Raw genomic sequence first — 27,500 nt, 5'->3', positions numbered from 1 at the left:
TTTGGTTTGAACATGTAAACACTCTTCAAACATGTTGTGTTGGAGGTTCGATGAGCGTGTTGGCCAATATGCTTGACCGTGTAAAACCTCCTTAATAGCAGCTTCAAACTCGTCTAAATATTTCTTCTTCTTGTTCTTGACAACCCATCTGAGGAGCATATGCTGAAATTATGTATATTATCGGATCACCTATTATCATTGGGATCTTTAAAAGCCTATCATTTATTCTCTTTACTTCTACCACTTTTCTTTCCAGCTATTACCAATTATGACCCCAACTCCATCTCTCCCCTTTCTCGACCCGCTGTAATACAGTTTATACACCTTTCCTATCTCTCTAGTTCCATTTAATTTCCATCTAGTTTCCTGCACACACATATAACATCTATCTTCCTTCTCTCCATCACATCCACTATCTCCCTCAATCTTCCTATTAGTGAACCAACACTCCAAGTACCTGCTTTGATTTTCCATTCCCTCAGTAACTTCTTTGGCCGCAGTCGTGAACCCTGTGGAACCCCTTGTCCATATACCACGCTTTGCTTACAGGGAACGCCCTAGCCGCATCCACATTTATAATAGCACCAAGCATGGTTCATAATACGGTAGAGGGTTTTTACTATAGCATGCCCTTGCAGTCAACAGCCCCAGTTATTGGCGGTGGACCTAGCCTTTGACTAAATAGTTCAACTGCAAGAATACAGTTTTTATAGTTATTGGCAGTGGGCCTTGCCTTTTGCTAAAGAGCAAGACTGCTAGGCAGCAGCTGTCCTTTTAGTCGCTTTCTATGACACACAGGGCATACGGTGGTAGTATTCTTACACCACTACCACAGGGCATTATATATACATATAAATACACACATATATGAAATATATATATATATATATATATATATATATATATATATATATATATATATACACATACATAAATATATATATATATATATATATATATATATATATATATACATACATAAATATATATATATATATATATATATATATATATATATATATACATACATAAATATATATATATATATATATATATATATACATATATATATATATATATATATATATATATATGCAGTATATATATATATATATATATATATATATATATATATATATATATATATATACACACGCTACAGTATTCTCAAAATTACAATCGTTATTTCAAAATAATCTAGCTCATGACACACAGAGAAAACGTAAATATCATAAAAAATATTCACTGCATAATATACTTCTACAAAAATTAGGTTTGAGAAAAATAATATTTTGCCCTATATTATATGAAAATAATAATCAAGACTTTTAATTGCTATCCGATTTCACTGAATAGCACGAGGTAATTCTCCAAGAAATTAACAGATTAGAGTATATACCATAAAATTACAATGCCATAAAAATATTGGTGACGCAAAACAATTTTTCTCCACAACTTGTGTATCGTATTCATAATATTTTCAAAATCTTGAAAATTTCCATATATCATCCTAGATTTAATTTATTTCAATATTTAAATACACTTTTCCAGTTTATTTCTCATGATTAAATCATAACTTTAATGTTATTGTTTAAACAATAATTCTAATTCACACATTTTAAGCAAGCTACAAACAATAATTTTAAACAAAAATACTGTAATTGAGATATTTTCAAAGTTAAAACTCATATATTTTTCAACACTCCTTTTCGAATTATTACCATAGTCTGATTACTGTAAAACATTATTAGAATCAAACAATTTTTCTTCTAGAATTTTAAACCTAAAGTTTACAGCAAACCCTCCGAACTTTAAAATCATTTCCTTTAAACCCTAATATATATATATATATATATATATATATATATATATATATATATATATATATATATATATATATATATATATATATATATATTATATATATATATATATATGAGATTATAGCCAAATCTCATTCATTTCTCAAACACATTTCTGCAATTTCCCATAATATTATAACCATGAAATATTATGTATGAAGAAATCAGGATTGAATGACACTTTGACGTCTGATAATTACGAACCCGAGAGGTATCTTGCTTCGGTAAATCCACAGTTTATTCAAAGGAAACTTAAATATTTAGTGAATCAAAAACAATATTTTTGCAGAGCTGGATAGTTAGCTGAAGCCTGTGACAAATATGAAGACATTGCAATGACGCTGGAGAGAGAGAGAGAGAGAGAGAGAGAGAGAGAGAGAGAGAGAGAGAGAGAGAGAGAGAGAGAGAGAGAGAGAGAGAATATATATGTATACATTCAATATCTAGCAGTTTCCCTTAACGATGTAAGAACTTAACAGAAAAACTACACTATGGTCACAATAACAATTTACTTTACTTGCAAAAACACGGATGAAACCAATGTGCAGAAAGTTTCCATAACATTAGGATCTTCTTACAAATCAAGCCCCGCCCCACGCACTGTACAATTACTCCTATCGTGTATAGTTTTGCAATTCCTGGATGTTAAGACATTTTCTTATAAATACATGTAGAATTTTAGCTTTCCATCACATTTAATTTATCCTTTCAACAATTCCAAATTATCAATTATTTTCATAAACCTATCATCTCCCATTTGGTCCGCATGTCCAAACCTTATTAAACACTTCGATCTATCTTTTCACATACAATAATCTGTATTTGATTTTCCGTAACTCCTATCCTATACTTAATGAGTTAATGGTTCACAGCAGAAACTTTAACATTTTCTTCTTTCCATGTGTACAGTATTCAGAACCTACATTAGACTGAGTTGACTAAATAATCATTATAAACATTCGATCTCTAGCTTTCGTAGACACACTGAAGCTCTTTCTATTCCTCTTTAATTAAATTTCTACCTTCCTCGCTTCACCTAATCAGACACCTCTTTTCTCTCGGCCTACCATCATCTATCACATTTACTCATGCATATTCATAGGGTCCAAACGCCTCTATTCTTTCCCCATCTATATTCACATTATTTTTTTTTTTTTATAAAGGTATACATTTGTCCTCTTAACCTTAGTGTGCATCTGCAAATCTTTAAGTTTCGTCTATCAAGTTCAACTTTATGAAAGGGCAAAACTGTCCCTTATATCAATTACCTGTGATCCCTTCCCCTCTCTAGATATACAGTACTTCAATCGTCGTAAGTTTCATGTGTACAACAGCTTTTGCATCCATACATTTACCCACACACGAACACACATATGAATAATATGTGTATGTATATATATATATATATATATATATATATATATATATATATATATATATGCATGCACTTGTGTGATAAATTGTTCATGCTTTTAACTGTGTATATGAGAGAGAGAGAGAGAGAGAGAGAGAGAGAGAGAGAGAGAGAGAGAGAGAGAGAGAGAGAGAGAGAGAGAGAGAGAGAGAGAGCATCATGCATTAATCAGCGTATCTCAGCTAACAAGATTCTGAGTTTTTTTTTTTCATGCTAGATAATACTAATCAAATCTCATACCAACCAACCGACTCGCACATTGCAATTTCAGTGAGCAATATCTTGAGAAAAACATCATCAGCTGGAACCCAGAGGGCATTTCTTGATATATAATTGATATGCATCGCTCGTATCGTAAACTACTTTTGTGAATTTGTTCATAGAAGGGTATTAAATCATAATCATTCAAAGAAACTGAAATTCTATAGAGTTTTGCATGGAGAAAAAATATAAGTTAACTTTTTTTTATTTGTCCCGTTTTCTTGTTCGGGCGTGCTAAAGAAAAATCACACTTTAGAAACATCAGATTTTGTCTTGTGTTAAATACTGAAGAAGTAGGTTATACAGATACCTTTCGCTAAAAAAAAAAAGCGTGTGCAAATATTTGCTGTGACGGAAATAGAACCAGAATGTGCAAACAGACTTGATTTTCACGGTGGTTTTCTTTCTTTACTAAATCAAACCATAATTCTCATATAATATACCATTCTGAGAGAATCAGGCAATTCTCCGATTTTGAATACTAAATGCTGAAGAGATCCACTATGAGAAATATATTTTAAAATTGAACAGAGAATGCTAAGAAATGCCATCCAAAAATGCGACTAGAAATTACTCGTTTTTAAGACTAAATTAATTGAAATAAAACTGTATATCTTAGTAGGTTTTTTCATTAGTTTTTTTTTCCATAAAAAAGAAATAAAATAACTTGATTTGATTCTGATATTATATACAGAAGATGCTTCAAGCTATTAAAGTCAAACGAATAGTATCAGAATATATTACTTATTCAACTAAAAAAAAAAAAAAAAAAAAAAAACCTATAAACTTTGCTGTGTTAGAAGCAGATATCAAATCATACGTATTTTCCAAACAATCAAAATCTAGAAAATATCACACTTCAAAAAGGCCATTCAAACAAAGCTGTTAACTCTGCAATGACAAAAGAGGAAGCAAAAGCTGAATTAGAAATTAAAAATAGCTTCATTTAAAATGCTAATGGAACATTAGCTGTGTCAGTTTGAAAAAGCAGAGACTGAATAGTTATATGACTTATGCTAATCAGGCTGTGAAAAAAAGATTTGTTATTGTAAAACTGCGATGATTAAATGCAAACAGCGTTAGTATGGTGGGATTTCCAAAATCATATTAGAAGCTGATATATATATCATTAAAAAAACTTACTGTTTTGAAAGGGAAGTATATTATCTTCCATCACGAGTCATATAGAGATTAAGAGATCACTGAAAAGGAGGTAAAAGAATAGGATCGAAGGAGGAATAGGAGGAGGAGGAAAGAAATGAGAAAGGGAATAGATTTATGGTGAGGATTTTCGCACTTCTGATCAGGGGAGGAGATTCTTTTCTTTGTTTTGTTTTACCCTGAAAATGATATACAACGTTTAGTGGAAAGAAAAAAATAAGAATCTAAATGGTGAAATATACAGGATAACCATTTCAAATATTTTTATAAATAATACACATTAATATAGGTAATTAAAGTACTTCCAATAAGACAAAGCACAACAGAAGAGAATCAGGCAAATACATTTTAGATAATTACCACAGTGAAAAAATATAAATAAACGTCACATAACATAAATAATTATGAAAAAAAATATACACTAAGAGAAATCTTACAAAATAATATACAAATAAACATTCATTCGTTAATATTTCACTACTGTATATCTATGTAACTGTTGAAACTATGATGAAATTGGGTACTGATATACGGAAGGCGTTTCAAACTATTAGAAGAATATTTTGCTTACAATCCTTTAAAAATTTGTTAAAAGCATAAAAGATAAAAGTAGACAATGACCATTACACGAATCTTGAATAATTGTATTTAATTAAGTGGAATTCAGGCATTTTCATGAATAATGTCATTATCATTACTTTTATCATTATCATCATAATATAATTGTTGTTGTTGTTGTCATCATTACTTTAATCATCATTACTATTAAGCGTACCTATACTGCAACATTAAAAGGACAAAAACAAGAGAAATTGGAGACAGCAATTTCTGACGTACCATCCCTTAATATCAGACCAATGGACTTTCATATTTGGAAACTTATATTAGGGATAATGGAAAGCTATGCCCATCATGGTTCACATGTCAGCCCCACATTTGCTAGGGTCAAGAAAAGGAGTGGGGCTAGTAAACCTACTGCTTAAGACTTGACCATTAAACCGATTGAGGAGTTTTACTGGTGTTACCCACTGAAGACAAATTAGACGTATCAAGAGACACGCAAAGAAGCATATACGAACATACATACATATATATATATATATATATATGCATACATACATATACACCATATATATATATATATATATATATATATATATACATATATATATATATATATATATATATATATATATATATATATATATATATATATATATATATCAGTTACTCACCAATATCCCAACCCGGCCGTTTGAACTATGACAGGAAGGAATCTCTCTCTCTCTCTCTCTCTCTCTCTCTCTCTCTCTCTCTCTCTCTCTCTCTCTCTCTCTCTCTCTCTCTGTCCCGTAGGTGATAATTATAAACGTGGTAAAAATAAGGTTATGGGTACCAAGATATAGTGAGACACCAGATTGCATCAGGGGGTCATAATTGCCATAACTTGAAAAAGGTCTGATGAGACAGCTGTCTGTCACTCGGGAGAGATTAAAAGATTAAAAAATTTGATTTACTTGTGTCTTAATTTAGTTTAATGGGAGATAACTGCAATAATGTAGATATAGATATATATATATATATATATATATATATATATGTATATATATATATATATATATATATATATATATATATATAACTTTCAAAAGCATAGGATGTTCAAAAGGACATTAACCTTTTGGTTTTCACCAGACACTTATAGAGTGCACTTGTTGACCCAAAGGCTTTTGTGCTGATAGTTTAGTTTTTTTCCCCCTGTTTTTAAGGTGACCCTTCCAAGTAGTAAACTAAAGCCTATATTCTCTCAGTAATCACTGGCTACAACATACGCAGTAAAGAAATTATGTACCATAATTATGAGTTTAGTTAACTGAGGTATAACGGCATTTAGGGGAAAGTTTGTGTGTTTTTGTGTGTGTGTGTGTATATATATATATATATATATATATATATATATATATATACATATACATATATACATATATACATATATACATATATACATATATACATATATATATATATATATATATATATATATATATATATATATATACAGTATACTTCTGGTATTTTACAGGCCCCTAGAGGTGAGTCTGCTAGCCCCATAACCTTTTTCTTGACCTAAGCAAATACTTGTACTCATCTCGAACTAAATAGACTTGTGGGCGATAGTCACGGATTGAAGGCTTGAATGTAGTCCTTTAAATTGGTAGCCTGAGTACTGAACCCGTGACAAGGCTTTTATGTAGGTGTACGAAACAATTAATGATGGGGACGTCTTTGTGAAAAATTAAATCACCAACGATTCATCAGTTAAAGGAGGAATGTTGAATGCTGATATTTATATGTATACATATACCTGAGGCCCCATGCTGGTCCTATAATCATAAATCAGATTCTAATTGAGACACGTGCTGATACATCATATTCTTGATGTTCCATTAACGACGAACATGTGTATATTTATAAATACACTGGCTTATGTATGGCTGTTATTATAGTATTTCTTTTGAATTGATCGTGGCGAGTGTTAAGTAAACAAATAGTAATGATAATACCAATGATGATAATAGTAAGGGTGTCATTCCTGTGGCCTTAAAGTTAATATTTGTGTTATTACAACAATAACAACAACAACAACAACAGCCTCATAATAATAATAATAATAATAATAACAATAATAATAATAATAATAATAATAATAATTAGGTAAAATCAATGACAATATGAATCACACCAATCATAATCAAACTTTAAATGATGACGCTAAATCTATACCTTACAACTAATAGCAACATCAAGAGCAATAGCATCTACTACTAGCAGCCTCCTTACCTGCTAGACATCATTATGCGATTGCAGTAAGGGCTGGGTAGCGGCGGCATCAGCACTTGTATCACAGACGGACGAGGACACCCCCTGCAGGTCCAGGGCGCATGTGCCATTCCCCCCTCCACCCGCCCCTGTCGAGGATGTGGGCGTCATGGGCGTCAGGGGAGACAAGGGCGTCATGGGCGTCAAAGGCGTGACTGTAAGAGATTAATTTCGGAATTAAGTGTGGGTAAAATGGTGAGTTAGTAATTAGGGCGTCATTATGTTTTCTAGATTAACTGATTTATCTTATATTTATTGAGTCATAAACTTATTATTATTTACTTAGTTATCAAATGGTCAGTTTGAAATTAACATCGTATTGGTTATTAAATCCTTTTTTAGAAATAATTCTTACCTTTACCTATTCATATATTTCATTAAAAAGGCAGTTGGAAAATATACATAAATTAGTTACTAATTTTATTAACCATTCAACTTATTTTATTATCAACTTTACAAAAGATATTTTTTTTTTTTTTTTTGCGAAAAGACGGAACTATCAATCTAAATACCCAATTAATCTCATTTTTTTCTGATTCCTTAACAAAGGACCCAGACGACTTTAGAAAAGTATAATATAGCAATCTCCATCTCATTCACAATGCAACTGACACAACAGACACCCCTACATTTGAATAAGTCCCATGATTTCACGACCACATCAATCCTTACTATCGATGCCTCATTAACAAACGTCAGCCCCTAAAATACATACTCCACATTTACATCTACGGCACATGATCCAAGGTTTTTTCCAAGGTTTTTTTTTTTCTGACATTTCTTCCCTTGCAATAACATAGCAATAAAAGTCTCCTTATTTTATAAAAAATAAACTTAAAAATATGATTTTAAACTAAATTTAAAAAAAGGGTTTCATTATGAACATATTAGACTGTTTAAAGTTAAAATAATGAATAGGACAATGAGAGAGAGAGAGAGAGAGAGAGAGAGAGAGAGAGAGAGAGAGAGAGAGAGAGAGAGAGAGAGAGAGAGAGAGAGAGAGAGAGAGAGAGAGATAGTGAGTTTAAGGAAAGGACATATTGCTAAAAAACACAAACCAACAAACAAAAGGTTAAAACGGCTGTTAAAACCTATTAGAAAACAGAACAAGATGCCAATTATTTACTGCCTGACCTTCAGCAGTATTAAAATGCAGTAAGACCTAAGAGGGAAAAACAAAGTCAAGACGGATCCACTTGTTAAAAGAGACGTAACTTGGTATTAAGGGATTGCAAAATGGAAGGCAGAAAACCCACAGAAAAAAATATAAGTAACACTGGTTAAATTTTCAAGTATAAAGTTATAGCGGAGAGAATGTACTAGATTTTAAAAACCAATAAGTTGCCAAGTGTTTCTGGTGATGTGGTATAATTATACACATACATACAGTATATCCACACAATATATATATAATATATATATATATATATATATATATATATATATATATATATATATATATATATATATATATATATATATATATATATGAATAATGTATATATATATATATATATATATATATATATATATATATATATATACAGTATAATGTATAATTTCCTTTTATATTTTAAGAATTAAACCACATATAAACCCTATATCATTATTATTTGTTACTGCTTTGATAATTAAAAGTACAAAGATTTCTCGGGTAACATTACCGACCAACTATCATACAAACGCACATACAGAAGTAAGTAATTCAATGATTACGTCTTTTTAATGGTAGCAAAAAAAAAAAAAAAAATATGGTTTGGGGTAAAAGTGGACCATAAACATGGGTATGTTATGCTTTCATGGCGTCTCTATATCTTTATGAATTAGGTCATGCAATAATTCGGAGAAACGAGGTTGTATTTGGGCCAAAGCTGTGCTATAAGGAAATGAGTCTTGTTTGTTACTGGAATGGTTGTTGTTTAGAGATGATAAGGAATAAGGAAGAGAAACTGCAGAGAATATTGAAAGCGTTTGACATTTTGAGCCATAGTATGGTTGTGAGGCGAAATGGGAACAAGGAAGATTGAACAATGAACGTTGAAAAATAGAATAGTCGTTTTGCATAATTGTTTGGGAGTAGATAGATTACCTGATGGTGGGATGAACTATGAGATAAGTGACATGTAGGTGAAGCAATGAAGGTAGGTGTGTGTTTAGGCCGCTGTGAAAGCTTTTTTCTCAAGGAAGGTTCCCGCCCTTCTTCGTCTCTAGCCGGAGACGGGTTGAATATAAACATATTCCGATTGCCCGCTACAAAAACATGATGGATCCGGTGGCATTCTGAATATAATGCGCTTGTTATCGCCCTGAATGAGCCCAACGATTTATAATGTAAGTGATTAATCTCTCTTATGAAAAGGGAAGGCGTCGCTACAGCATGGTTGACTAGTCGCCGTTTGTGATGGTAGCAACAAGGTCTTTTGGATGGCAGTTGTTTGTTTTTATTGTTTGGTTGCATGTTCAATTTTTGAGGGCGATCTTTGTTAGTTATTCGAGATGTGTAACGTTTGCGTCAGAAGTGATGAAATGTCTGTGGAAGCCAAACTAGGAATGTATGAAGGGACAGCCAACGCAGTTGTCCTTAACGAAGCTAATTAACATGAAAAGAGATGAATGGGAGAGAACGATAAAGAAATTAAGAGACGATAACAAGGTATATTCAGTGAACAATGAAATAGTGTGTTTTGACATGGTCTTGGATTTCAACAATCTGGTGAAAAATATGTATAATTCTTAAGTAATATTGGAAATTAGATGTAGGAAATGCTGGGTGGATGGGGGTGAAGGAGAGGCTTGAAAGAGAGGGACTTATTGCCCGTGCAAAAAGTGAATGAACTGTGTGTGTGTGTGTGTATGAATCAGTTATGTTGTGGAAGTTTTACTTCACAGGGAGTTCATTCAAGATTCAGTAGTTTAAGCTTGAATGAAGATATGACAAATTGTGTTGTTTGTTTATTCTATGGTGGAACAACATTTATGGAAACATTATAATTTGGCAAAAACACTTCATACTATACGTTCTCTGCTACAGACAATTTTGATTGACAATCAAAATTGCCATAATAATTGGAAAACGTAGAGAGAGAAAAAAGTTACGAAGTGACACTAAAATCATTGAAAAGCCAACAATATATATATAAAGATGAATTTTGTGAAAAACTTAAAACGTGTTAATGAAATATTTTGAAAATTTTCTCCCGTAGACCATAAATTTAATTCAGCTATATCATGACGCAATCATATCATCCTGTCGAATAGTTTAATTGTCATTGATATATTTAAATTATAAAAATTGAATCAATCCACCAAATAATGGATTGATTTCCCTTCAAGAGTAAACCAAACGCAAGTGTGGATATACCACAATTGCTTTGGCAATTCAGAAATATTTTCTAGTTTAATATTTTTGTTTACTTAATTCTTTGTGATTCCCACTCTTCCCTCCTTCGCAATAGAGTCAAAAAGCAAAACCTTAAGAAAAAAACTTACTTTGCCCTGCTTTTGAAGCGCAGTGGCGCTCAGCATAGACTTTCATTCCCTAAAGAATGCACGTATATACTGCAGGGCTGGATTTGCTTTGGGAGTAAATGTATTTCTTTGTTCTTTCTCTCTGCTTCGCCAGAGGGAGGCTGGAATGGTATGTAATCACTGATGTACAGATTGAGTAATGGATGGAAATTGGTGTTTCATTTATACATACACACACACACGTATACATACGTACATACATACATATATATATATATATATATATATATATATATATATATATATATATATATTTATATATATTGTGTGTATTTATAAATACACATACAAATATTATATATATACATGTATATATATACACAAAATATGTAACCTATATATATATATATATATATATATATATATATATATATATATACACTTGTGTATGTATGTATAAATATACTGTATGCATACATAGATATACTGTTTATATACTGTACATTCATATATATATGTATATACATATATATATATATATATATATATATATATATATATATATATATATATATATATATATATATATATATCAAACACCATTTTAATTGCATTTATATACATTATATGAGAATCTATTCTTACCCAATGGGTAAAATAGAAGAGGAAATTTAGAAATATTTTGTTTTACAAACATGGCAAAATCATAAGACGCCTTCAAACGGAGTCCTTATATAAACGAGACAATTAGGTAGAAAACATGGTAGAAAAATTACTGAACCTAAAAAGTCTCATCCCATTCCAGATGGAAGTCGGGTACCCCGTCAGGTTATGAATTATACTAGTGACCTTGACAAAGGTTGGAAATCACTTTATTAAGCCTAAACAGATTTTAGAGTTAACATTGTATCTGTAGTTGGAAAATTACGGGAATAATTAAGAAATTATTCAACTAAATGGTACAGTAGGACGCAGGAATTCCTGACACACCACACTCTGGGGAAGTGCGCCCTGTCACACCCTTACTGTGCGGTGAGTAACCAAACCGATAGGTGTAGTGTGAAATGGCATTAGCGGTTAGCGGCACTACACACAAGTACTGTCTACTAAGTAATGGTGTGACGGGGTGCACTTCCTTAGATCGAGAAGTGCCAGGAATTTCTATGTCCAACTGTACACGATGTTTCTCTTCTTTTTACTGTTCGGGATTTAAGTATAGTTAAATATGAGGGTCACAGTCCGTAGACTTTCGCATCTCACAGTAAAATTTATGTTAAACCACGTAATTCATAAAGCAGGATATATTAATCTGTTCATAGGTTTATCTATATTTATTTGCTACATTAATAATAATAATAATAATAATAATAATAATAATAACATAATAATAATAATAATAATAATATTAATAATAATAATAATAATAATAATAATAAAATTATCTACTTTGAGGGATGTTATAACATTTTCTAGACTTCCTGGACTCGAGGACCTCAAGCAAGTTAGCCCATCTAAATTCGGCGCAAATTGGTGCCTGGTGTCTTGGGGCTAGAAGTGGGGGGGGGGGGCATAATAAGAAAATTTCCATTAAGAAGGGTCAAGTCCGTCTCATGATTTCTTGGCTTTGGTGAAGCATCGTCTCTTGTGAACCCTATTATATTTGTTATTGTTGTCCTTATGTTTATTGTTATCATTGTTGTTCTTTACCTTGCTTCATTAATTTTTTTTTTCTTCGTCTTTCATTTTGTTTACTGTTACTGATCTAATGTTATTTTCTTGCATTATAGTTCTCTTATGAGAACTTATTAATAGTTCCTTTGTTATTTCTTCATTTTCTTATGTTCCTATTGTTGTTTTTTCCTCCGAATTCATTAGTATATTTTTTTCTATTTCATTTCCTGTCTGTCATGATAAATAATCCTCCTATTACATGCTAATTCCTTTATGTTATCATTTCTGTCATTTTCTCTTAATTACTATCTTTGTCTTATCTGAAGACCTCTAATTTTTTGCCTTTTCCTCATTTGCATTTCCTATTGTTATAGAATTCTTTTAACCTTATTCTGCGGTTTTATGTATAATATTCATCTTTCATTAGACAACGGAAGAACTTTTTAATATTTTTAGTTTTTCTTTTAAATATATTCCAAATATTTTTGTTCTATCCTTTTCATTATAATTAACATTATCATCATAAAAACTATTATTAGTATTAATATTTTGGTATCTTTAGCACCTACCGTGTAGCCAAATATTACCGGTTAAGATGGTGTAAATATGTCCGTGTGATAAGGATTTCTTTTACATTATTGATCGTATTTCTCTAGACTAGGTAAGTTTGCTTGGAAAAGCATCTAGTTTAAGATGCTTGTTTTGTCTAGTTTAAGATGCTTGTTTTGTTTGACATTTATCTCTCTCTCTCTCTCTCTCTCTCTCTCTCTCTCTCTCTCTCTCTCTCTCTCTCTCTCTCTCTATATATATATATATATATATATATATATATATATCACTTTTCCCATTAGAAGGAATGGTAACAATGATGTTTTTATCCCATCACTTGGTATTAGGTCGCTAACTTTGACTCGGTGATAAGAACGCAGCTATGTGTATGTGGTTACTTATCCAACTACGCATTAAAGTCAATGTTTCTTAACTTCGCTGATTCAACGTTCATCGTGTGTGTGTGTGTGTGTGTGTGTGTGTGTTCGTGTGTCCCAAGCCCCTGGACCAAGATATAAATGTACTAATTGAACTATCACTTTATTTGTACTGAGAGTGCATTATGACTTTCGAAAATGAGTAAACATGTATCCTCATGTTAGAGATTTACACAAATTTAGTAGTGTCAGCATATTAATTAAGGGAGGTAGAACGCTTTCCTTGCTATTTACAATATAGCTGGGCCGTCGGTTAATTAACACGAGCCCGTGTAAGGGTGTCCCCGCTGTGCAAGTGTAATAATCTAATTTATACAATAAAGACAAAAAAAGTTCCAATGTCTCATTAATGTCTGCATGTAGGGAACACACACACACACACACAAATATAAACATATAAACATATATATATATATATATATATATATATATATATATATATATATATATATATATATATATATATATATATATATATATATATATATATTACAAAGCATTCGATAGTATTTCACATATGTTAAAAAAATATTCTGAGGTATGTACATTTGAAGTCAAAACTGGAGTACTACAAGGTGGAATATTGTCTCCTCTACTGTTTACTATAGTGATTATGTTATGAACAAGGTAATGTAAGGACGAATAATGGCACTCAATAGAAAGGGAACCAGAGCTTATGTGATCCTGAATCCGGAGATTATATATTTCTAATTGCCTCTACAGTGGATGAAATGCAGAAATGATTGATAGTTTAGTACTGGGGGAGGGGGAGAAAGATTGGATTGGTAATCAACCTGAGAAAGACTGAGGTCATGCAGATTTATAGCGGTAATCAGATGAACTGCCTTATCAGAGGAGTAATATTACACAACTCAAACTTTCAAATATTTAGGAACATCATTACCAGCAATGGATCACTGGTTACTGAATTCAAGGAGAAAGTAGGGAGAGCAGAACAAACAATGGGCATGCTAAAACAGTTAGGAGATCAAATCGATTATCAGTTCACAACAAAATCAAAATATACATTTTACTTGTAAGATCCATATTAACTTATAGGTACCAGTCGTGGTACAGCACTGTAACAACGAATGAAAACTTTTTTACTTTTCAGAATAAAGTATCCAGAAGGATTTTGAGAATTAAATAGCAGTAGCACAAGATAACAAATGCAGTAATTCGCGAGGTGGCAGGGGTGCCCACTGTGAACGATATACTAAGATTATCAGGATGGAGATGGATGGGGCATATCTTAAAAAGGGAAGATGAATTGGTCTAGGATGTACCTGAATGGCAGACAGTGGCCAGGAGAGGAGGTGGTAGACCAAGAAAAACGTGACTGATGACAAAGTAGAAGGAGGTTGTATCAGATTCTGAGATTTGGGGTCAGCTCAGAGAGATGAAACAGAAAAGAGACTTATAGCATGATTTCATTGATGCTCTCTGCATCCTCTGGGTTCCAGAGGAATACGATATATATATATATATATATATATATATATATATATATATATATATATATATATGTATATATATGTATCTATATATATATATATATATCATATATATATATATATATATAGAGAGAGAGAGAGAGAGAGAGAGAGAGAGAGAGAGAGAGAGAGAGAGAGAGAGAGAGAGAGAGAGAGAGAGAATGTAAGTGGTCACTGCAACTTTCATATTTGAACTGTTTAACCTTGAATCAAGACTTGGCGTGCAAAAATTTTCCAAATCATTAGCCGCCCCATTCAACTAAACAGATGACTCATCAGCAGCACATCGAACCTACATATATTACTTCCGCACCAATGGCTTGTACAATACTTAAACACCTTCCTGAATCTTTCGAAAAATATTTCAAAATACAGTAGTAGAGTTTCACCAACCTATCGTTCTCTATTCTATAGACATGACCATACCATGTCAGAACACTCGGATCCATCTTTTTGCATCATGCTAATTTTTTTTACGACCATTCTTATATCAATTGATTTTTTAGTTGTCATTTCTTCTTATGCCATTTATATTATGTAAAATTTCTTCTAAAAACTTTAATCTCTTTTCATTCATTTGTATTTAGCATCAACAATGAATTTCCATGTAGAAAAATGGCTCGGCAATTCTTTCAGAGATAATTTTGGACAATTTAAATCTTTCGTACACTGGCCAACTACATTTCCTAAGTCAATGGAAAACTTCCCCTTTCCTTCAATTTGTAATCAGCATCAACAATGAACTTCATAAGAGAATTAGCTCACCAATTCTTTCAATCATTTCAGAATTGACTTTCTGAGATCATTTTGGACACTACATTTTTCGTACACTCCCCTGCTACATTCCCTGCGTTCACTAATTTGCTGCTCTCCCCATTTCTCTCATTCATTATCCATGCGTCATATACTGTACAGTACATTCCTGAATAATTATACGAATTGACCGTTTTCACTTGTCTGTCAATCTTAGTAAACAAAGCTTAATTTCCTTTCATTTGCTCAAATTTACTCATATATATATATATATATATATATATATATATATATATATATATATATATATATATATATATATATAGATATATATATATATATATATTGTGTGTGTAGGGAATATAGAAATTAAGCAAACATTGCACAAATGTTATCTGTAATTGCAGAGTCTGTCGCATGCTATATTTGGGGCTCTCGGAACTGACTTATGCATAGATGTCATGCGATCTAGAGAGAAGCGCACCGACTAGGCTTTGTGTTCAAATTGCTAGATGGTGGCCAAGATATTAGATTTTAAAAAGACAATTATTCATGTGGATTCTCTGTTCTCTATATGAAATAGTTGATTTACAAATTCTTTGAAAACAGTATTGCTACCATCACTGTTGACCTAATGGGACAAAATGTTTAAAAATTTACATGGAATAGTCCTATACGCCGTTAGCTTTCAATATAATGACCCGTAGACTTGAATACTTACTTGGGAAAATAAGTGAAAAAGACTAAGAAAATATAAAATGAACATTAATATATACTGTATATGAACCCAAAACTAGCATTGTCAAATATAAAAACTATTATAACCGCAGAAATTCAAATGCTTTGAAGACATTTCTTCAGTTGGTATGGCTGACAGTATAGATTCTGAGGTTGGTGTGCTTGGCATTACAGAAAAAAACTGTAAATCTTAGTTTGCCAGTTTGACACACTAGTTTAGCATATTCTGTCTCAGGAGCCTTTCCAATACTGCAGGTTTAGGGAATATGCATTCTTTCACAATTTTAGATTAAGAAGGAACTCGATTATTGGAAAACAGTGGATTTCCCTTTGTTAAAATGCAACTATTAAATCTTGGCTCCTCTTTGATACAGCCAAACAGGAGTTTTTAGCTTTTGCGATGCAAAAGATAACACTGCAACTTTATTATCGTTAATCAAACCAAGCATTGCGGTTACCCATTCCTTGTTACAGGAGGCACTACCCCCTACTACTCCTTGTTCCAGGGAAGGACACCCTCTACTCTATACTCCCCTTACTCCATATCACAGGAAGTACTACCTCTAGTCCCAACCCCCTTTCAAGAAGGTATTTTCTAACTCCCTGAGCCAGGAGGTACGCCCCTCACCCCTGTTCACTTTGCTCACCGCTACTAAAATGATAAAGATCTTTAGACACGGAAGGCAGTGGCCGTTTGAGATACATCCCCGCCCCACCTTGCATGCACCATCTACACTAAATGAAAGGTTTTATTATTGAATGTTAGTGATATCTATGTATGACATCCGTGTGTCTGTGCGTGTGCAAGAATTAAGTCATAATTATTTCAACTTAATCAACTTCATGTTAACCAAATTAATCATATTTAAATTTTTCTTGTCTTTTGGCCTCATCGATAATTAATTTTTAACATAAAATCATTATTTTTTTTCTGTTTAGCAAAGTCAGCAACACGAATAGGCAATTTACTTGGAATACTTAAAGTATTTAAATATCATGATTACTATTTAGGTAATGTAATAAAATATGGCTTAACAACGCAACCAAATACAAAGAAATTACACTATGTATTGAAAAAAACACTAAGCGAACGTAAAGAAATTAAATTAATTTCATGATACAATTAGAAGTTAAGAGAAGTTGGACGGTCATACAAGAGTTTATCAACCTCACGAGTCATTCACTGGTGATCACCCATCCACACTCAGACCAAACCCAAAATATTCAATTCCCATTCTGAACGACTTTAATATTTCAAATGATCCTTTACTGATGGTCACCCATCCCATGATAGCTAATTCCTAAGTCAGGCCTTCTGGAGTAGTGGCCGATAAACAAACTCAATTCTAATGTCACTTATCAAACTCCAGTTCCTAAACTTCATTGATCGAGCTTGAGTTCTAAAACTTACCTGGAGAACTCAGGTTTAACTTTCCCTGATAAACTTGAGCTAGCTAACTTCACTGACCAATCTTGAGTTAGTAAACTTCAATGGTCAAACTCAAGATTTTTACCCAAGTATCAAACACAAGCATCGCTTTTCAAACTAATTCTTATCAGCTTCTCTGAACAAACTCAAGTTGATTAACTTCTCAAGTCAAGCAAGAGTTTATCAACTTAACTAATCAGTGGTTTAACGCATGCCCCAAAGAACATTTCAGTTAATGATTTACGGAACTTCAGTTAGATTTACGGAACAAACCTTTAAGTATCTAAATACAAATTTTGTTTAAAATACAATAAAAAAAACTATTTCGATTACAAACACACCAATAAATATCTTTTAAAATACACTATCAAATAAATAGGTTTCGTCAACAAGAACCATATTAAATTAGTAGTGATTACACGTACGGTTTATTAATGAGAAACTCTCAGAGTAAATATGCAAGCAAAGATGAGTCAAGCACAGAATAGAATATCAATGAGAAAAATATGCCAAATTAGTTAAGACAGAAGTCACTTCAGGTGAGGGATAACTAGGCCTAGATAGAAATGTGTCAAAACATAATAAAAGCCTAAATAAGACTCAGCATGGAGATTTGTCTGGACAATACATACAAAATCAGAAGTTTAAAACAGAGGAGTTTAAAATAGAGAAAAAGATGAAAAGGCAGATTTCTTAGTCCTTCATTGTTGTTTAATAAAACGAGTAGGATATAGTAACAAAGAATGTCTCCTTAAAGTCCTGAGGGTGCAATGTCTAGTCTAGTCTTAAAAAAGAAGTGGCTTAGTCTAATATACAGGTTAATCTTTCACAATGTTCATATTAAATAAATATTTAAGGCAATCATTATATACTGTATAGTCACCTTGTTGTGATATCAGGATTTATTTTTTATGACACAATCGCTGACTTTTAAAAAAGATTAGTTTGGCCAAATATTAATGCTAGACATTAAGATAAAGGATATGTTTAGTTAAATATCAAACAATTGTTTTTTTTAAGTAAGATGATTTTCGTCTGATATCAAAGAAAGTCTTAAAAGCACAATAATAAAGTCAAATATAAAATATGTTCTTTATACGAAATACTTTAGCCAGACATAAAGGTTAGTTTTAAAAGGGGTGTAATTGGTTTTACATTACGTTAAATGTAATCTTTAAAAGATAAGAAAAGTTAGTTTTGTGTAATATCAAGGCTACAGTGTAAAAGAAGGATCCACAAGAATTGCAGGTGTTCTTGTTAGCTCACAAAACAGTTGAGAGATTAGTTTCAAATTAAAGCAAGATTCAGTGCAAACATAACGAAGTCTAATCTACGTGTCAAACAGAATATGTTTAAGCGAAATTGATAAAAGAGTCAAGAGTCCAAGGCTAGTCTTGTTGCACGGGAACTAGGCCTAGGAATAAGAAAGACTAGGCCTATCAGAATATAAGGAATTGCAACAAAAATATATTAAAACCGTAGAAGGTAACCATGGTTAGTTTACGCATACGATGTCCTGGAATGAGTATTGGAAAGATTGGGCCCAATTTGTTGGGGGATAAGTTATGTCTAGTTACAAGATATCCAGGCTTCGTTGTAACAGTAACTCGGCCTGAATGAACAAATAAAAGATATTCATAAAGGCTGGATATGAAGAAAAAGAATCACTCCAACTAGACTCACGAGTTATACCTAGGCCTGTTATCTTGCATTTACGGATAAGATAAACAATGCCTACTGATAAGATAAAGATGATTAGTAAAATTCTGAGGCTAATCTACGTGCTAGGTAAATAGGCATAGGTGCAATAATATCTAACAGCTAAGACTGTTAATAAGGCAAAGAAAATTATATAAGTAAAATAGTTGCATAAAAAAGTCTGGTTGTTGGAATAATCAAGATTACTAACAGGATAAAAAAAAAAAAAGAGGTTAGTACCTAGAAATCCAAGGCTAGACTACGTGCAAGATATCCGAGACGTTTTATAGTATAACTAAGCATGTTTTGATGAAAAATAACAAATAAGCGATAGCAAGTCTAGAAGCAAGGTAACCGTGCCTAGGTACAAACTAAGCTTAGTAAAGGAGTCAAATGAGAATCAAAGATTAGTCTAGATGCAAGAATACTAGGCCTAGATGTAAGCGTAAGTAGACCTAAGGAAAAAAAATCAAAATAGCACAGAAAAAAGGTCATAGCTAATCTAATGCAAGATCACTATAGGACTAGTTCGAAATACAGCTAGGCCTGAGAATTGGATGATAAATAAGGATTTGAGGTGTAGGAAAAGAGTACCTTGCGTAGAAGTGATCTGTTGGTCAGGTGAAACGGCCTGAATTTCTTCATCTTCCCGTTCTGTGCATTTTCACCGAAGGTCAACATAGGTCACCAGGTCAAGAACAGGTACACAGAGAATCATATAGATAACGCGGAAGGAAATAGACACGAATAGATAGGGTGACTTAGAGGTAAGAATAAAGATATATGAAGACAAGTATCTATCTATCTGATTGTGTATGAGAGAGAGAGAGAGAGAGAGAGAGAGAGAGAGAGAGAGAGAGAGAGAGAGAGAGAGAGAGAGAGAGAGAGATGCAAAATAAATAGATATTCAAGAAAACTGACTCTACATATGATTAATAGACAAAGCATTAGTTAATTTACCCAGATCATATCAAATGCATTTAAGCAATGCAAAAATTGAGAGAGAGAGAGAGAGAGAGAGAGAGAGAGAGAGAGAGAGAGAGAGAGAGAGAGAGAGAGAGAGAGAGGTGACACTTGGCAATGAAGTATTTCTACAAAACATCTATACAATACAGAGAGCAATACAATATAACATAAAAATATACGAAGAAGAACATGAAAAATATCCAAACAGATAAATTCTACAGGTTAAAACAGATACAAAATAAAGTTGATTATGCTTGCCAGAAAGATACTAACTACAGCAATTACGAATGAAGTTATTATTTTCTATATTGAATGGGTTTTTAAAAAATATACATCTTGTAAAAATTCCTATATATATATATATATATATTTTATATATATATATATATATATATAAATATATATATATATATATATATATATATATATATATATATATATATATATATATATATATATATATAGTTACGCAAAGGAAGCAATTTCATAAAATGCATATTATACCTAGATATATACGTATATATATATATATATATATATATATATATATATATATATATATATATATATATATATATATATATATATATATATATTGTATATGATTCATAATGGATATTTTGTGTAAATAATTCGGGTTATTTGCCCAAAGGCAGTAATAAACAAATGGAATAATTTAGTTTAACTGACTTCTCAATGCTTGAACTAACGCGTACTCCTAATGTCAGGTTCAATAAAATAGTTAAGAAATAGACAAACGAAATAAAGAAATGATAATGTCACTGATAACATATTAAAAAAACGGATAACGCAACCTGTTACTTCAAGTGACTAAAAGTGGCGTAAGATTCGATCCAAAGGTCGTAAAAAGGTACAAAATGTACGTAAATGACGTAAGGTAGATGTATCTATTAATTACATGTAATAAAATATGATAAATATATTATTTATGGTTATGTATGTCTTCCATTTGTTATAAATTAAACGTAATAAAAGATAACCTGAGCTAAAGCGTTGAGGCATCTCACAATACCAGAATTAAGAAAACCTACTCTTTTTTATTGATTGCAATCACACGAAGTCACATAAAATCACAAGACATTGCAAATTGTTGCAACATTTTTCTTCATTCCTGGGTATCACCAATACAAGAGTCAACCGCTTTCATTGGTCGTTTTTCTGGTTCACTTTCAGAGTTAGGCATCATCTGCGTTCCTCTGTGCTCCCGTGGTCACGGAACAGTTATCCATGTCTAAAAGGTGGGTTTATGTCTCTTTAAAAAAAAATAAAGATAGAATATCTATCAATCTTTAATCATGGTAAGCGGAAAATTTGGTGTAGCTATGGGCCGCTGGGGTTCAGCAATGAGCATTTAGCAATGCCAATTATGTCACACTCGGCTTTGGAGACTGACTTCGTCCTTTCCGGTGGTTATCAACCCTTTTTCCCCCCAAAAGGTCAAATAAGGGTCAACAGCTACGCTGGCGCAAGAGAATAGCCCCAAGTGCCAATGTCCTCCACCTAGCACCGTTATTACAATTCCCTAATCATCAATACCCTGACTCTATTCATCAGAGTCTTGTCCCTACAAATTACCAAATGTATTTTAGCGTAAAGGGAATAATTGAGCTCATCACTGAATCATTATCGATTAAGTAATATCAGAAATGCACCAGAAACAGGAACAGCTAATTACCTATTGATAATCCGAGGTCAAATCTATCCTTACTCTGTAATTTCCAAAGACTGTTACATGATATTATGAAAAGCTCCGTGGAAAGGAGACAAAGAGGTACAGATAACAACACAGTACAAACTCGTATTTCAAATAAAGCAGTTGGAAACATTAAGTTATCTTATAGCAGATGCAATTCGCTTGAATTATCATTAATCACCGATTTCAATAATTATCATTCTATAGCAAGAGGTACTTAAACCCTATACATTAATAACGAATGTTAGGGATATTTAGTTGGCAACCCTGGTCTACATATGACTCGTGACAGTTACCATGGAAAATATTTCATTGGTTGGTACACCTGCGGACAGTTGCCTGGTGGCAGCTGAGATGAATCATGCTGGCACGTGGGAGAATTTAAAGTTTCGTATGGGCATATGAAAACTGATAGTATTTTGCAGGAAAACTATATTTTGGTATAATAGTTTATGCAACGTCACAGAATAAGATACCTGAAGGTAACTTGGATATTCCCTTATGGTCTATCTAAGACGATGCAAAAGAACAATTTTCACCTTAAAGATTTTCTTGATTAATTCATTATCGCTGTTTTCAAGAAGGATTCAAATTAAATTTCCAGTTGAAAAAAGTTCACCAAAAATCTGCAATTCGCGAAAAAAAAACTGAATCAACTGATTCTTTTGACCTGTTTATGAGAGAATAGGAACTGAAAGAGAAACAGACTATAAAAGCCTAAATCTATCCAGCTAAAGATGAAAGCGGAAGAGTAGGAAAGAGAGAGAGAGAGAGAGAGAGAGAGAGAGAGAGAGAGAGAGAGAGAGAGAGAGAGAGAGAGAGAGAGAGAGAGAGAGAGAGAGAGAGAGAGTGATATTCCATTAAAGATAAGATTTGTAATTAAAACTGCTGCATTTTGATGAAAATGAAATCCCCATATATGCATATATTGCAAAGCCAACAAGAGGTATGAACTTATAAATTAAATTATACATTTTAATTCTGCATAATCTTTAACAGACATATTAATACTCAGATATGTTTTGAACAATCATTTTAGATAATAAACGACTTGACCTACAGATGGCATGTGCATATCTAAATGTTTACCTACTCTTCAACAGATAGAATTAAAGTCTTGATAAACAGAGCAAGATGAATCGATAATGTTTTAAATATTTAGTAACTCTCCAATAGATGGCACTAAATTCTAACTGAAGGGAATATACAGAGTATCAAAAGATACTATTATGTTTTAAACGGTAAATTTTAAAACTATTTCATCTCTCTAATAAAAGGTATTACAGTTTGATCACAGACTTTCAAAGTTCTTCTATTCTCAAAACAGGTGATACTCTAGTGGACTGGTCACACTATAACGAGGGTAACATTTGGTTTTAATAAATAATATCAATAATGACAATAATAAATCACTTGAAAGTTATATTTACTTTTGACAGTTTTATTTCCTATTGGCCTTGCTGCTCTTCTAAAAAGAAAAAAAAAAGAATCTGAAGCTACGGCACTCATCCGTGATTGCTGATGTCATCTGTATACAGCGTTGGAGACACAAACCCCAGAGGAGTAAGGCACAAAACTATATGCTCGTTTGAAAGTGGTTTGTGCGCAGTTTGAATATATTTCCAACAGTTTGATATTGGTAACAGTAATTTCAATCAGGTGGCTTACGTATAGTTAGAAGTAATTTCACCATCAGGGGATAACTCATTATCACCAAAGTAAATATAAACTATATTTAAGAATCGTTAGAATTTTAAGCAAAACTAGTTTCAAACCGAACTCGAACCTAGTTAGCTTGACGTCAATAACATCTGCTCCTATTACATTAGATAAATAACTATTCACTCGTGATTCGAAATATTTTTGGGCCTAAAACTTATATTCATAAATAAAACTACTGTACTAGACTTTTTGACTGAAACGTTAAATGACATTTTTTACGAATTCGAAATTGCAATTCCTAGTTCAGTCCTTTAAATCTACTTCAAAATCATTTTTATTTTAATAAGCATATTGTTTTTCAAAGTAAAACCAAACACACACACCTATTACATGAATAATTCACTCTATTTGTTTTTGAAGATTATAGTAAATTAAAGTTAAAATTATTATTATCATTATCATTATCATTATCATTATTATTATTATTATTATTATTATTATTATTATTATTATTATTATTATTATTAGTTAAACCAATTTGTCAATACTGAAAAAAATTAGCTCTTTTCATTTCTAATAATCATATTTTCACGAGTCTTTACCGTAAGGTAAGATTTAACTATGTTTGACCATCTTAACATCGAGACAGAAATATATGCTCCTAATCATTTTAGCATTTGCCATTGTCAATTCTATGCTATGTCCATACAATTTTTAGTTACTATAAGATTTTCAGTAAATGTATGACCTATAAAATAATTTACATTTTCACAAATTAAATATTCATACATTCTTAAATATCATATGAACATATACATGTGTATATATATATATATATATATATATATATATATATATATGTGTGTGTGTGTGTGTGTGTGTATGTATGTATAGTGTATATATACACAAACACGAACACATATATGTGTGTTTATATGTATATCTGAATGATTACTTTGGAAAAATTAATTAATGTAGCATTACACATACTATTAATAAAGATATATTTGTAATATATATACATACACATATATATATATATATATATACACACACACACATATATATATATATATATATATATATATATATATATATATATATATATAAACTAAGTAATCAGTTAGTTCCCCTATTTGCTTGAGGGAAATAAGACAAAAATTTAACGAGAATGTAAATAGAAACATGCTAAATAATCTATCGTTGTATATAATCAGCACATACTAATTACTTTGATCAATGAATTCGATCTTGATTGGTAGTAAATCAATTCTTTATCAGTTATGTCATCAGTTCAGATTCATTACACCTGTCATTTTAAAAAGCTATAGTGAAACGTGGCATTGATGTACCGTAGGGTTTATAACAAACATTTTCTACTATCTTCCTATAAAGCCCAATAAAACGAACGCTTCTCGTCAGAGAGAGAGAGAGAGAGAGAGAGAGAGAGAGAGAGAGAGAGAGAGAGAGAGAGAGAGAGAGAGAGAGAGAGAGAGAGAGCATATTCGATTTCGAGATGTTTTAAATCTTTTCAAGGTTAAGTTTAATAAAATATGAAAATATTTTTTCTTTCTTACAATTCTATCTAAACGCGAACGAGAATAAATTGTGAGGAAAATGCCAATCTAATTCATGATCTTTTTTTTTCTACAGTGCAAAACACGAAAGAGATCCTTAGCATGTGCTGAACTAATATGCGCCTTTTTGTATCTGTGGAGAAACTACCAGAACTAATATGCTAAACAAGAATACGAAATTATTGGAAATAAAACAACATAAAAAAACAGACGATAATAAAATAATCAATATGTAAACACAATCAGTATTTAAAACATCCAAGTTATCATACCTGGCGTCGACTCCTGGCTGTTTATTCTATCGAGGTCCTTAGCGGAGTAAAGGGGCGTGTTCACCTGGTAGGTGTTGTTGAACAGCGAGTAATCGACGTGGTATTCGCCTGAGTTCTTGTTGAACGAGACCAATGTCTCGAACCTGTATCCCCACAGAATCTCGTTGGGAAGGTATGACGATCTGGCCTGCGTGGTCATACCTGTCGCCAAAAGGGATTAAAGCAAATGAAGAACAGTGAGGCGAGAGTGGATTGCTGTTGAGCAACGTTAAGAATTAACATGTTTTAATAATAATTAACAAGGTGGAAAAAAGGAAGAGAATAAACAAATAACTTCGTCTATATTTTCTCCTTTTCGTATAACGTCATTATTGAATTAATTTTCATTCATAAGTGTAATCTCAATATATGCCGAAAGTGACTGGGTAAATATAATAACTGTATATTACGTATCTACTAAAAGGGTTTACATACATCCAAATACAATATATATATATATATATATATATATATATATATATATATATATATATATATATATTATATATAAGTTTATCATCCACTTTCAGGGTCTTTCTCTTCTCTTTCCTCCCTAAATAGACACATGCGTGTCTGTTTGTGGGATTTTGTACTAAATTCGGTGCATAACTCAAGGAGCAACTCTTACCTGTGGATTCGATGACGCCCTCCAAGATGACCACGATCTCGAACTTCTCCCTGAGTAGATCGTGGGCCGAGAGGTCATACAGCGGCGAGTTCTCGTTGATCTTGTGAACGATGGTCATGGGCCAGATGAAGAAGATGCGGTCCTCGCCGATGTCGTAGCCGACGTCCAGCTCGTACTGGAAGAAAGGCAGGACCTCTCCCTCTTTCGTGACCCGCTTACGGATGAGTTGTGCCCGGACGTGGGCCTCTATGATGTGGGACTTTCGCATGTCCCCGACACGGAAGAGGAGGCACATTTCGCCGTCCCTCAGGCACAAGCAGGCGTTGCGGGAAAAGAGGAGCGTCTGGGTGCGCTTCTTAGGCCGGGAAAGCTTGGCGAACACGATGCCAACCATGAAGGCCTGCAAAGGGAAGGAGAGACATGGGTGACGGTTGGGATAGGAATGATTGGAAAGATGGGAGGGTGGAGGAGGTATCTCAAGTAGTGGCCATGATATGAACATTTGGGAAAGGGAGGATTAATGGAATTTGGGCCTTGTGGTCCAGTACTGAGGCCGGGAAAGTGGAAAATGAGGAGAAGGCTAGAAAGAATGTGCAGCTAATAAAAGTGCTTAAAGGAGCTGCAATAGTTATTAAAGACATTAAAATTTGGAAACTGTTGCTGAGGTATAAACCGTGCGATGATGTTTTGAAAATAGGATAACCTTGAAGATAGGAATCAATGACCTTCATAAATGTCTATAAGTTAATTTTATGGATGCATGAGTATATTATGTAAGTTTAATTTGATGGATGCATGAACATATGTATAACATAAAGGCTTTGATGT

General features: G+C 32.3%; 1 protein-coding gene across 7 annotated transcripts in view; it reads right to left on the bottom strand.

The window, feature by feature from the left end:
* LOC137656889 (ATP-sensitive inward rectifier potassium channel 12-like) overlaps window positions 1-27,500 on the bottom strand; it is a 459,802-nt gene that overhangs the window by 11,156 nt on the left and 421,146 nt on the right. For 5 of the 7 annotated variants that reach the window (XR_011047034.1, XR_011047035.1, XR_011047036.1 and 2 more), the window contains 5 exons: window positions 26,673-27,072; window positions 26,006-26,206; window positions 20,409-20,468; window positions 7,540-7,733; window positions 4,681-4,877 (listed from right to left, as the gene is read on the bottom strand). Coding sequence is in view for 1 of the 7 variants with exons in the window: in XM_068391269.1 (XP_068247370.1) it covers window positions 7,543-7,733; window positions 20,409-20,468; window positions 26,006-26,206; window positions 26,673-27,072 (852 nt within the window). In the remaining 6 variants the exon portion in view is untranslated. The remainder of the gene's footprint in view (window positions 1-4,680; window positions 4,878-7,539; window positions 7,734-20,408; window positions 20,469-26,005; window positions 26,207-26,672; window positions 27,073-27,500) is intronic. The other 2 variants (XR_011047038.1, XM_068391269.1) reach the window with 2 other exon arrangements.

Source organism: Palaemon carinicauda, chromosome 17 (genome assembly GCF_036898095.1).
Source record: "Palaemon carinicauda isolate YSFRI2023 chromosome 17, ASM3689809v2, whole genome shotgun sequence".
Taxonomy (NCBI): Eukaryota; Metazoa; Arthropoda; class Malacostraca; order Decapoda; family Palaemonidae; genus Palaemon; species Palaemon carinicauda.
This window is presented reverse-complemented; position numbering and strand designations above follow the sequence as displayed.